The following is a 13466-nucleotide window of genomic DNA, read 5'->3' on the forward strand; positions in this document are numbered from 1 at the left end:
TTCCTGCAGAGACAAAATATGTCCCTATGTGTTCTCTTCATTTATTTTTTCAAAGATTTTTGTCATTTATGATTTACAAATATATAGCTGCCCCTCTATCAAGGTATTTATTTGGTCAAAGATGCAAAAACGTGAGTAAAAATCAATTATTGGCAAGCCACTCTTGATTAAGATGTTTAACTGTATCCACTCTCATTTCTTTCTCAGTGACTCACCTATGGAGGGCAGAAACTCTGGCCAGTCCAACACCTTCCTCTCTGTTTTCATGAACATCTTGAATTCAGTGTCTCCTGGCAAAGACTCATTTAGCTCAGTATCCATGGCTGATAAAATGGTGTGAATATATTCACGGTCAAGCACTAAAACTACATTAGATTTCTTCACATAAAAATAATGTACATAATGATTGGTTATTGATTAATACTTCTTGTTTTAACTTCACCTGTCTTACCCAGCACACATTAGTTGTCTGTTTTCTCCATTTCTTTTTTGTCTCTTTCTAGAAAAACAAGAATTGGAATTCCACCAGTCTTCTGACCATGATCAAGACGATAAGGAACTCCTCTGTCAGAACTGATGCCAAGTTTTTAAGAAGACAAAACATAATCCTTAAATTAATGCTGATCTAAAACTTAATAGTCTAATGATTCATGCCATCTCTCTAATTCTCTCAGGAGGCATCTGCCTGTTACATACTTGCATATGTGGCCCCCCTGTCCTGGAAGACTTTGATCACAGAGGATGAAGACAACATGGACTCGGACGACTATGACATGCTGCTGTGGGCTGCCAAACCTGCACTGCGGGATATGCTTTCTTCAAGATTGAAGCTTCCAGACAAAGCAGCATGCCCAAAAATGAAAAAGATGTGAGTGTGCTTTTATGCAATCACTTCCCCCAATGCCTCTCAGCAACTTTTCTTAAAACTGGAAAAATGGTTGTTGGTTCCAGGATGAAGATGATGAAGGAGCTTTATGGAGCCATGTCTAAAAACCAAAGGACGGCAGTGGTAAAATGGGCAAAACAGCGGATCACAGCGAACCACTTCAACTGCACAATGAGTCCATCATCTAACTCAAGTTTAAGTAAGAAATTAGTTATCAAGTCAGAAACCACTTCCTAAAAAAAAAAAAATCACAATTAACAATCAGGAAGAGGGCAGAGAAGAAGGTTGAAGGTTGAAGAAGTCAAAGTGACTCAAAGAGAAACACATGAGCGATGAAGAGGCTGCAGAGAAGAGAAATAAAGTAAACATGCAACAATATGGAGGCTGTGGAGGACTGCAGGTGTCACATAAATAGATAGTAATAAAGCATTTCATTAATTAATAACTATACAAAGTTAAATAAATGTAATAATCTACATATATACAAAGTAATTCATTATGGGATATGTTTTCAGCCTGTTATTTTTATACATACACAGGCCCATAATTAGCATTGTTTTACCTAATTTTACTAATACAAGGCCTAAAGTGTCACAGAAAGGTTCAAAAGAGAAGGTAAATGACTAAGCAAATCAAATAGCTAATAGGGAAAGTAAAATCAGCTGGGAAATTGAAATGCAAATGGGAAAGGAAATTGATCATATTGAATGCCTGATTAAAATCTGTATTTTGTATCTAGTTATTTTAAACTATTTTCCTTTGAAATGTTGTACTTATTAACTGAGTTCTGTGTGAATCCCCTTTTAATTAGAACTATGCATTGATGGATTAATATTTCATATATATTAATATTTTCCTTTTGTAAATTATTTTTAGAATTCCTCTTTATTACAAATTTTGTGCAGTTAGTGCAGACTAATACATTCATTTGTAAACAAATTAATGAATACCTATTTTTATTGTACTAATTAATGGAATGCTTTATTACTATTTCTGTGACGTGGTCCTCTGTACAAACTGGATAAGAATGACAGAGAAGGAGAGAAGGACCAGGAGGAGAGGTAGACAGCAGGTTTTCATATTCAAATCTTATGAAGTAAGCTGGGAATCATTTTTGTAAACAACAAACAAAGAACAGGTTGATGACAATATCAGATAAGGGCAAAGACGGTACACTGGAGTATTGTTTATCACAGGAAAACCGCACTTGTTTGTGTTTGTGGTGCAGATATTTGAAAGACACGCTATGTATGAATGTTCGCTTGGATTATCAGATGGAACTTAAAACCAGGAAATAATGCAAATCAATGATGGAGCATTGTTGCCCTGCTTCCTGCCTCTTTGAATGTGAATAACAGCCTCATTTATTTTGTAGAGCTGATGGCGTGCTGCAAACCTTCACTGAAATGGCTGAACTTGGAGACGCTGACCTTGATAGGGCCATACCTCTCCAGTTTAGCAATAGACGATGCTGATTCTATTCCCAAAGAAAAGGTTAGGGGGTGGTGTGCCAATAAGCGTAAATAGTTGATGACACAGGAAATAAGAAATGACCAGGTTTTCATTTGGTGCTGTGTCTGTTTTTTTCTGTCATTTTTTCTAATAGTTGTGTGAATTTTACGACTCCGGCCAGTTCAAATCCGCCTGGACTGAGAAGAGACCCAGCCTGGCCAAGAGGTTTCAGAAAAAAATTCAAGAGTGCTTCAGTGAAAAGGACTTTATAAAGCAGACGGACAAGTGTGTATATTACTGTTTTTCCTAAATATCTCATCTCTGTGTGGGGGTTTGGGGGTTTGTAAGCAATGACTGAAAGTAACTACATACATTTACTCAAGTACTGTACTGTACAATTTTGAAGTACTTGTACTTTACGTGACTATTTCCATTTACCACTCCAGTTCAGAGGTAAATAGTGTACTTTTTACTCCACTACACTACATTATTGGATACATTTACTAGTTTCTTTGCAGATTCAAATGAATAATACAAGATATTATCAATTATGATGTTTCCGTTGGTTTGGTTTTTCAAAAACTATGTTACCCATACCAGTACCAGTAACCTTAAAGTGATGCAGATACCAGTAGAATACTTAATTTGACACCCATCATGTGAATGGAAGCACTCTTGAAATAATCCTTCCACAATTTATGCATTTATTTTTAGCAGATGTGACAGATGTAGAGTACAGCTGTATTTTCAAAATTGAATTTCAAATTTTCTTAGTAGATCAAACTATGTTGCAGTGATTGGCTGCAAGCAAAACCATACAAATAATATTTTTTTCTAGATCTTGGCACAAAAAGGATCTAATGTGGGTATATCATTTGACTGGAGAAGTGTCAATATACTTGGTACAGAGTTATTTTGGTTGATACCTTCAAGTCATTAAGTACCATAACCCAGTTCTAGTTGTTATAGATTAAGACAAAACAAAAAAACCTTTAATACCTGCAACCTTAAAGTGATGAACAATGCATCAATAATTCATAATATAATCAATAATCTTTTTTTCTGCAATGTACCATTCTGAGTGCTTTAGTTTTGGTTTAGTATATTTTGATGCTAATACGTTTGTTTGGACTTTTACCTGTAACAGAATATTTCTACCCTGTAGTATTGCTATTTTTACTTAACGAAAAGATCTGAATACTATTTCTACCACTGTTTGTAGGAAGGAAAAGTCTAACAGTTATAGATAAGAGGGATCAATGCCACAGCTGTTTGTTATAACAGAAAAAATCATTAATCATAATAATTCTGTATACAAATTAATTATATACTGATATTATAGAGAGCCGATTCAGTGTCAAGACTTAAATAATCACTACATTTTTTTTCTTTGATCCTCCTCAGGCTTGGCACATTGGCCTGTTATTTTGACGCTGACCCAGGTTTGACTCCTGAACTCAGCAAGAAACTCCTCTTTCAGCTTAATGACTGTAAAAACTCAGGAAGCAGAAAGGTATCATTCACTTGTTCACACTCAGACTTAAATCCATCTCCTCCTTCACCCTGGACAGATGTAACGAGGGTCATGCCTTGCTTATGCTTTATCTTTTTTCCATCTTCTGACTCAAGCTGAGGAAGCAGCTTCTCAAATCCATTCTGTCAAAGTCCATCAGTGTTGAAGAGCTACGTCAGCTGGGGAGAAATGTTGCTTTGTTGTCTCTTAAACAACTGTCCAAGCTCTCTGGCAAGGATCTCAAAGAGTTTCTCAAAACTACCCATGTCCAGTGGACACAAGCCCAGCAATACATCCTGGCCATGAAACAGCTGGGTGACAAGGTAAGCCTGCAGGACTGCTAGAAGCTTATCTCACACACGCTCTCACTCTATACTTATCTCATCCCGCTTTCCCTTCAGTGTAAAGAGATGTCTGTTAAGGAGCTGAAGGACCTTCAGTCAGTTGCAGGAGGTCTGCCAAACTGTGTGCTCAAGCATGTCAAAGTCCAAGAGATGTTGAACGACACAGAGGCCCTGAAGAGCATCTCCAAGCAGATGAGGAAGGGGCAGCTGAAGGTCATACTGGAGATGGTGAGTAAGGAGAGAGGAGCAGGGAATACAAGCTGACTCTATTAGCAAAGACCAACTATGACTCTGGTAACTACTGTCTGTAGGGGAATGTAAGATTTAAAAGTCCAGAGAGAACAACAAATAGCTCTCAAAACTCTAAAAGGTACAACTGAAATATGTGTTGTATGTGATACCATTTATATTGACTGTGGACATCATTGTAAAAAGAATTAAATGTTTCCTTGTAGCTACTTAAGAGTGTGGGTCCCTCAGAGTTGGTGGAGAAGTTGACTGGTGCTTTGCTCAGCAGCATGTCTCTAAACCAGCTGTCCAAAGTAAACATCACCTCTTTGGATCGAGTTAAGGATAAAAACTGGACTCGGTCACAGGTAATGTCACTTAATGCTTCCTCTCTGCCATCAGCCTTAAACTTTTAATAAATTTTTATTGTTTTCACATTTTTAGCATACACTGTGTCATCTGACTTCTCATTGTTTCGATACAAATCATTGTTTTTTCATGCAGTCACTATAAACCAATCTGGATTACAGAATCATTCATAAATGTATCAGTGTTGATTGCATTAGTAATTAACTGTATTCACTAAAATATGGTAAAAATGGTGCAATATTTCCTTTGTTGTCTTTTCTTTCCAGGCAGCTCAAATAATTTTGTTCCTGACAAAAAAAGATGCAAAGATTTCGTTCAGGTATATATATATATATATATATATGTATACAATTTATTTATTTATTTATGTTCTGCAGGACTACTGTTCACTAATCAGGATGACCTGACACAATAAGCTTTACTTACCTAGCTTTTACTTTAATGGAAGCTTATTATGTATAATGTGTGGTGCATGGTTTTCTTACATTTAAAACATTATGGGCCAAAACAGGAAGCTGGGTTCACTCATTCAGGGTTTAACCTGTGAGATAATCAACAAAGTAGCAGACAATGATGTGCTGGACATGGTGGAGAGCATGGCAGACACTCCGCAGTATGTCTCCAAAATGCAGGTATTTTTATACTCACACATACAATATATACAAATCTGTATAAACAAATCATGTGAGCATACCAATTGATAACAAATATATGTTTTCAGGCACAATGTGCTGGCTTAAAGTTTTGTGAGACTATGGAGAAAAAGAGACCCGACTATTTCAAAACCATCACTGTGGATGAGCTGGATGACATTCCACCATTCTTACTTATTCACCTCCCGTAAACAAACAGTCTTTTCTCCATCTAATTTAATCATGTATTAATAAAAAAAACTATAATAAGGTACAACAGCTCTCTATCTCTGTATGTCATTATCACCATTTCAGGCCTTCAAAGGTGAAGGATTTGCCTGACTCTGTGTGTTCAGTCTTCCTGGATAAGATGGAAGAGGCTGACCTGAGCTCCGTGCCTCGACGTGGCCCAGCTCGCCGCGCACTCACCAAGAGAGCTCTGCTTTGCCTATCCAATGTATGCACAAGGATACAGACGGGTGACAAATTGAATGAATGATTTTTTTTGATGATGGTGGTGGAGTGTGTTGTTTAAGACACTGCTCCAAAATCTTCCATAGATGTTCAGCTGTGTTGAGGTCTGGGGCCACATTATAAAAACTTCCTATCTTAAGGAAGAGTCTAAGATAGGATTTTTCCAGTTTGTTAACACAGAAACAAAGCCTAGCTAAGATAGAAATCTTATCACTGTATCTTAACTCAGGTTAGGATAAATTTGAATACTCAATCCAACATTGTTTATCAACTTTTATGACTATTACTTAACAACTGACAATACTTTTCTTATCTTGCCTGAAACTAAACAACTTTGTTAAGATAATTTATCTTACTGACACATGCAAAACATGTAGCAAAAGCAATGATGGTTACTGAACTTAAAGTAAGAGGGTTTGGTAACTTAAAGAGGTTCTTTTAGAGGAAAATTATAACAATGCTAACTTGGGAGATTACCAAAAAATAAAAACAGGTGGACACAAGGTCTCTACTTTATCTGGCATCCAGTATGTGAAAGCACAAGGAGGTTTGCCTGTTCTTCCCTGTTATTTAGCAAGTTACCTACTAGGTGAAAATTTGAAAGTTAAGACAGCTTAATGGTTAAAGTTACCAGAGTTTATTTAAGATTTTGAGAAGTTAGGATGCTTGTAAATAAACGAGCAGCCATATGGATTAAACAAATTAGCTGCCACTACTGTTAGCCTTTACTGTTAGTGAACCCTACCAGTAGCTGCTCTTAGAAAACATTACCATTAGCTACTGTTAGCAAACAGTAACATTGGCTACTATTGCTTTTGTTCTGGAATTGCAGGGGACAGACTTGTCCGGACTGACCACTGAGGACGTGTCCAGACTTGGACAGCTCTTGTGTGAGCTTCCTGCTTCCCAACTGAGCCTTATGGCCTCCGATGTCCTCAAGTCCAGCCTCCAGGCCATGGCCTCCTGCCAGCACATTCCTCGACGTCACACAGCAGACCTAATTCAGCTGGTCAACCAGACTTTTGGGTAGGATGGTCTCCCTGTGGACACTGGAGTTACTGCAGAGAAAACAATTGTCTGATGCATTTTTTTTAAATCTTCTGCAGGGATCCATCTGATTGGTCAGCTGAGACTATGGAAGAACTGGGTCCTCTCCTCCGCTGGGATGATAATGCAACATCTGCTCTGACTATTAAGGTGTTTATATTTTTGTCTTCACATTATCTGAAGAGTGGTGCAGCACATGATGCCCTGTGTTTGTTCATTTTCTTTTTTTTTTTTAATTTGATTAGAAATCCACATATCCATCAAACATTTTCTCATTTGTCATACATTTGTTAAGGATGTTCTGAGAAATTCAAACCAAAAAAAGAGAAATCCATAATAAAATGACCAATTGCAGGGTTGTTATATGTTGTTTATGGCAGAGCAACCCCCTTTTTATTTTTACCTTTGTATATACATCCATCTTTACTCTTCAAACTAGCCATTTAAATTAATCAGCAAAAAACAGAAACAGAAAAACGCACATTGAAGCATTTTCTCAAATGCCTTTTTTTTTTTTACCCGTGTACCTCCATCTCTTATGTATCACACCTCATACAGCAGGGATTCGAAATATGCTACTAGCATAAGGAAGTAAATGAATATTTCAAAACCTGTACCAGTGTCCTCTGTTTTGGGCATTCTGTCATATTAAGTCTGACCTAAATGGCAATATATATTCAATACAATTTTCCCAAATTACATTAAATTTGTCCAGTTCTAATCTGGAAGAGAAAGACACCTTCTCCATTGTATACAATAGATATTACATATTACATCAACCATGTCTTCAGCTTTAGTTAATCCTGTCTGCTGCAGTTTTCTGGTGACCTACAGTTAACATTATCCTGAACATATATTTGTTTCCAAATCTTGCTTTTCCACATTTTCGTCATCGTCATCATCATCATCTACTCAAGATGAAGAGGTAATTCAGCACAGCTCTTCTGGCTGCCATGATTCATGCATGTATTTCTCCTGACATTTTTTATTTTGTGCCCCCCCACCTCAGCCTGAGATGAAAGACAGTCTCTGTTTCCTGATAATGAATATGCCCCAAGTGTCCACTGCACTGAGAAAGAAATGCTTCGATGTCACCACCACCACATCAAATATTGAACGTAAAAAGAGAGAAGGTGAGAAGAGACATCTTGTGTGTGCTGTTAACCTTTTTTTTTCCTCTTGGTTAATGATATGGCATAAAAACATTGGTGATGTGTGATTCTGCTTCTCTATGTCTCATCTGCTCTGTGTCGCCCTCCTTGTCTTCTGTGTTCTGTCCTCCTGTTTTTCAGTCAACAGCGACAGTGGTGGTAATAGCGACAGTAGCAGTAGCACTTTGACTGACAGTAGCACGCTGAAGAATAAGGTACCTACTGTGGAGCTGATTGAAGAACTAGGAAAGAACAACGTCTTCTGGGAAGCTGCACAACTGGATCTGATGTCAGACGACACCTTTAGGGAGACAGTAGAAACACTTGGGAACATCTCTGACTATAACGATGACCAGCTGGCCAAGCTTTATAAAAGAGCAATTAAGGTACAGTGGAGTCTCAAATTCTGGTTCTGTTCATTCTCTTTCATTCTAACATTTCTGGTGTATTTTATTCTTTGTGATTTATTGGTGGGGTTGACAGGGAGGTCACTGTTATAACTCTGGGGTGTGGAGGGCAGCTCGTGGGTCACTGTAATATGTCAAGATCTCCCCTGAAAAAACTTTTTCAAGTATCTGCACCTTACTTGAGTGTTTATTTTCCTGGCCACTTTTTACTTTTACTCCCACCATTTTATTACAAATATCTGTGATTTCTACTTACATTTTCAAAACAGGCTTGTTACTGTAGTTTTGATGCAGATCGGACAGGATTGTATTTGTCCCAAAGGAATGAATGTAAATGGATGATGAATGTAAAAGTATAGGGGTTTATTGATTATTGATTTATCTTGCATCATTCTGTGCCACTTTTCTGATATCAAGACCAATTTCCACTTAAATGAATGAGACAATAGCGCATAGAAAAGATGATTCCTTGATGTATCCATCAGTGCATATCACACGCAGCAGATGTAGCAAGACGTTCAATCTTCTTCTACCAGAATAAAGAATGTGAGTTCTCTTTCCTCCTCTGCTCAGAGTACTGTAGATGGCATAAAAACAAAGCTAGTCTCCCTTTTGACTCCTTCTCAAGAATCTACGCGCGTTTTTTTAAAAAAGCAGTATATACCCTCATGGGAAAATGGGAACCATGGACATTTTAAAGCTGTAGTTGCATGTATTACTATAGAAAACGGTCAAATGTGTGATTCATTTGAATCCTAAGTGTTTTTGTTCCTCAGGTCTTTGGCCCAGTGTCAAACATGGCAGAGAGTGACGTGGCGCAGATGGGATGTATAACCCGAGGCTTCCCCAAACCAGACCTGGAGCAGCTTCCCATCTCACTGGAAATACTGGACCAAATTGCTTATTGTGGCTGGAATAAGTCACAGGTGAAGTAATAAAATCAGCTTTACATGCTAGTGACTATTACACTGATTATCATGATGTTCACTAATCAGAATGAACTGTCTCAATAGATGGAGATGGTGTGGAAGAGGGTTGCTGAATATAACAGCCTGACAGTGCAGCAGCTGGATGCTGCCGCAATGGTTACGCTGAGCCAGTTCATCTGTGGCCTTAACTCCAGCGAGATCAGACAGCTCAACATGACCGCCTTCAAGTTTGTGCTCCATAAACAACTCTCCTGTGATTTTGTTCATGTCACCACTTTCACAAATCAGTTTATATATAAGTTTAAGTTTCACTTAAAGGTAGTAGTTGGGTATAATTCCTTAAATATAATACCTTAATAGTCAGTAAGATTTTTCTGAGCTGTTCATGAACACATCAGGACATGAAATACCAAAGTTTTGGGCTGGTGAAACGTCCTGAGCACAACAAAACCATGAGAAAAAATAAGGAAAAACAGGCAGAGGGCAGGGTCTCTGCAGATACAGTCATGCCCCCCCCCCATGTTTAATCTCTGGTCTCATGTCCATAGTAATACTAATAAATATGAATATTTAAATAGTTTTGTAGCAAATCTGATTTCACAATCAAGGGTGATTTCTTTCAAGCTGCCCTTTAGGTGCTCTAGAGAATGTATTCTTCAGATTAGAATCAAATATTTTGACTGTAAAGTGAGTTTGTATTGCAGTTAAATGATGTGTTTGTGTTTCACAGGAGCGCTGTGGGCTCAATGGCTGGTGTTCAGTGCTCCTTCGATGTATTACAGCAGTTAAAAAAGCTTACTGTGTCTGCATTTGGAAATCCCAGCACCTGGACAAGGGCACAAGTGAATGACCTGGGCAACATCATTGGTTAGATAATCATCTCAACTCTATGTTCTCTGCAGGAAACCAAATCCCATTTTATCATTCTTCATAAGTACTGAAACCGTCAGTTGGTGCAGAAACTAGTTTTTGCTTAGCAGCTTTTTTTTTTATTTTTTTTTTATAAAATTCTGATCATCTATTTGTGTCTCCCTCAGCTGGTCTGAATGGAAGTGAGTTGGCGTCTTTAGACCCGTCTGTCTGCTCATTTATCACCGAGTCATGCATCCCACACATGCCACCAAGCAACTTTGCTGTAAGCCATTTTTTAAACATTTGTTTTTTCATTCCATTGTATTTTAACTGGGAAATCTATAGTGACAGAAAGTACATTTACTGAAGTACTGTACTTACTTAGAGGTATTTATATACAACTTGAGAATTTCAATTTTATGCTGTTTATTATTATTATTTATGCTGTTTTTATGCATTATTTTGTACTTTATACTGCACTACATTTTAAAAGAAAAATTGTACCTTATACTCTATTTTTCATGCAAAACATATTCTAAAACATGATGCATCATTTAGTGATGAAAAGAATCACCCTTTTGTTATTTTGTGTGGAACTGATCTCTTGAAGTTTTATTTTCTCATAAAAAGTGAAAAAATGTAGGGGAAAAAGAGGTCCAAAAGGGATATTTCAGTGTGGATTTTTGTCATAATTATAGTAACTCAGACTGCCTTAAGGGCCGTCCACACCAAGAACTATGACAATAACTATAATAAATATTGTTCTAGATGTAGAGGGCCCTTTATTCATACTTTGTACGTTTTTAGGACATGAATTACAGACAGAAATAGCTGGTTAAACGTTTTACAGGTAATCAGCTGCACCTTGATAAAAATGGTGCTCACACACAATGTTTATGCATCAGTGATAATACATTTACATTATAGTATATATGTATATGTACATATATAGTACATTAACAGCATACAGCACCATGAAGGAGTCATTTGGCATAATGAGTAGTTTTACATTTGTTTAGCCTGTCCTACCCAAAAGTTTGTTCAGCTGGTAATACTTGCAGCCTACTTTTACTTGAGTTTTTGAATGCAGCACTTGTACGCCCCTCAAGTATTTATACATTGTTGTATTACTTAAGTAAAGAATCCGAAAACTTCTTCCACCCTTCTAACCCCTGTGCCACGTACTGTTTTCCCTCCAGTCTTTCACTGTTGAACAACTATCGGCTCTTGGACCTGACAATGCTGCCATGGTAACCAGTGAACAGAGAGCTGCGCTGGGAGGCAAGAAACTGGCCGCTCTTGAAAACGCCATGACCGGATCTCGTGACCAAACAGTGCCCCCTGATGACTCAGGTGAGAGGGTGGATGGATACACTGATGGATAAACACATAGATAGATGGATACATACATACATAGCTGTAAATTCAAGTATTCCTCATTGAGTACTGCCAGTGTCATTCAGTATGTCATAACTTGTACATATTAGTTCTGATTTACGTTTGCAGCCAGTAAAGTTTCCTCCTACCATAATAAAGCATCCATAAAAATAAGGCTTGTTTGTGAAAACTTATTTTCAAGTTAAATTTTTTCAATAACAACAAATATTCAGGACTAAACAACAAAGTTAAAGTAGCTATAATTGTTATTTTTATAATAAAAATGTATCAAACGACAATGTGAAAACATTGTGACAATGTGAAAGGAGTTTCTTGTGGTAATGAACTTGCAGAGAATTATCTGAATCAACTGAATCTGCCGCTCTCAGCTTTACAGAGCTTTGAAGTGAGCCATAACTGTTTAAGTTCACTCACCACTCTCATAGCTTTTGGATGCATCAGGCAGCTGTTTTCAGCTAAAAAGCCTAGTGGCAGCAAAAATCACACAGTTCGTACCAAGCTAATGAACATAGTGAAGTGTTTGGCAGCTGAAGAGACAGAGACCAAAAACAGAGCTAAAAGAGTGTGAATATAGGATTTTACCAGGTGGCCAGAAACTAGACACCAAATAAATGATAATGTTGCTCTTGGTGTCTTTTTTCTAACAAGCTCACCATATCAACTTAAATCTTGTCTTCACGTGTCTTCACGTGTCTTCAGTTGTTGTATTAAAAAGGTGATGTTGCGTACTTCTGAACATCAGCCAGGATTTAGCAAAATTAGAATCAGAATCTGATAACAGTCTAAATGTTAAACACTTAATAAATAATAATTAAAGATGTTTTAAATATGACTAAGGCTTATTAGTCTGAAATAGCAATCTGTTTTCAGGTGTTTAATACGGAAAAATTAAACTTATTCTGCTTCTTCAGGACTGTGTGGGTGTGATTTGATCAGATTTGACATGGAAACGAGCAAACAACTCAACTGACTGTAAATTTTCAATCTATTTGCCATTTATGTTTTTTTTTTCCTCCACACAAATCACTACCCACTTCAAAACAGTATCAGGAACACAGATAAAAAACACAAATACAGATATTGCTTATATAAAATGACCAAAATATTCTAACTGGCATAAAATACTGTTTATGTAACAACAGGACCACATCACTTATAGTAAGAAAAGGTTTCCATGAATTTTAAAGGCTCTCAGTGAAAAAATCTTCATGTCCCTCTCGTTCAGGAGCTCCATCACTTACTGTCGAGGGGATGTCAGCCTTCATGAAGCCTCTTCTGTTTCTCTTCGTGGGGTTCCTGCTGCTGTGAGAACAGATGAAACTGCAGAACTGACTGGACCTTCAGCTAAACACACAACACACACACACACATTTTATGATAAGCTGCCATTATAGTGCACTTCTGACAATGTCTAATTTTTGTTATATGTAAACATATTTCTCATAGTTTGATTGTCTGAGCTAAATTATGTGAGTGTAGGAGTGTCGCTAATGACAAGTACATCAAGCTCACTTTCAAATATTCTGCATCTATATATTTATATGAAAGTATATTTTAATAGAATGAAGTATATTGCATGTCGCTCTAATGTACTACATATGAAATGTCTTAAGATCTCATTATTTCAGGGTTCCTGCTCATTTACCAAAGTCAAATTTAAGCACTTCTCTTGAATTTTCAGGGTGCATTTTCAAGTTTTTCCAGCACCTTACAGTAGTGGTAGAACATATAATTATATACAGAAAGTGAAAATGTTTAATTCACTTCTTCATTGCATTTAATCT

General features: G+C 37.2%; 1 protein-coding gene across 1 annotated transcript; it reads left to right on the forward strand.

The window, feature by feature from the left end:
- The first annotated feature begins 211 nt into the window (after positions 1 to 211).
- On the forward strand, positions 212 to 13443 carry otoa (otoancorin). The gene is made up of 24 exons (XM_084725846.1): positions 212 to 334; positions 504 to 566; positions 675 to 868; positions 952 to 1079; positions 2262 to 2380; positions 2493 to 2623; positions 3743 to 3851; positions 3968 to 4174; positions 4253 to 4423; positions 4651 to 4791; positions 5059 to 5111; positions 5304 to 5424; positions 5514 to 5632; positions 5740 to 5881; positions 6731 to 6924; positions 7005 to 7095; positions 7955 to 8099; positions 8238 to 8482; positions 9280 to 9429; positions 9517 to 9659; positions 10163 to 10299; positions 10470 to 10567; positions 11484 to 11637; positions 12908 to 13443. Exons 1-24 carry the CDS (start codon positions 218 to 220, stop codon positions 12988 to 12990), a joined length of 3255 nt encoding a protein of 1084 aa, XP_084581972.1. The 5' UTR covers positions 212 to 217; the 3' UTR covers positions 12991 to 13443.
- The last annotated feature ends 23 nt before the right edge of the window (positions 13444 to 13466 follow it).

This window comes from Lutjanus erythropterus, chromosome 9, assembly GCF_056507025.1.
Source record: "Lutjanus erythropterus isolate fLutEry1 chromosome 9, fLutEry1.hap2, whole genome shotgun sequence".
Classification (NCBI taxonomy): Eukaryota; Metazoa; Chordata; class Actinopteri; order Lutjaniformes; family Lutjanidae; genus Lutjanus; species Lutjanus erythropterus.

Coding starts and splice junctions, on each gene's coding strand:
- otoa (XM_084725846.1), top strand. CDS start 218: ATGGAGGGCAGAAACTCTGGCCAGTCCAACACCTTCCTCTCTGTTTTC. Junction 869..951: donor TGCCCAAAAATGAAAAAGAT/GTGAGTGTGCTT, acceptor TGTTGGTTCCAG/GATGAAGATGATGAAGGAGC. Junction 2,381..2,492: donor ATTCTATTCCCAAAGAAAAG/GTTAGGGGGTGG, acceptor TTTTTCTAATAG/TTGTGTGAATTTTACGACTC.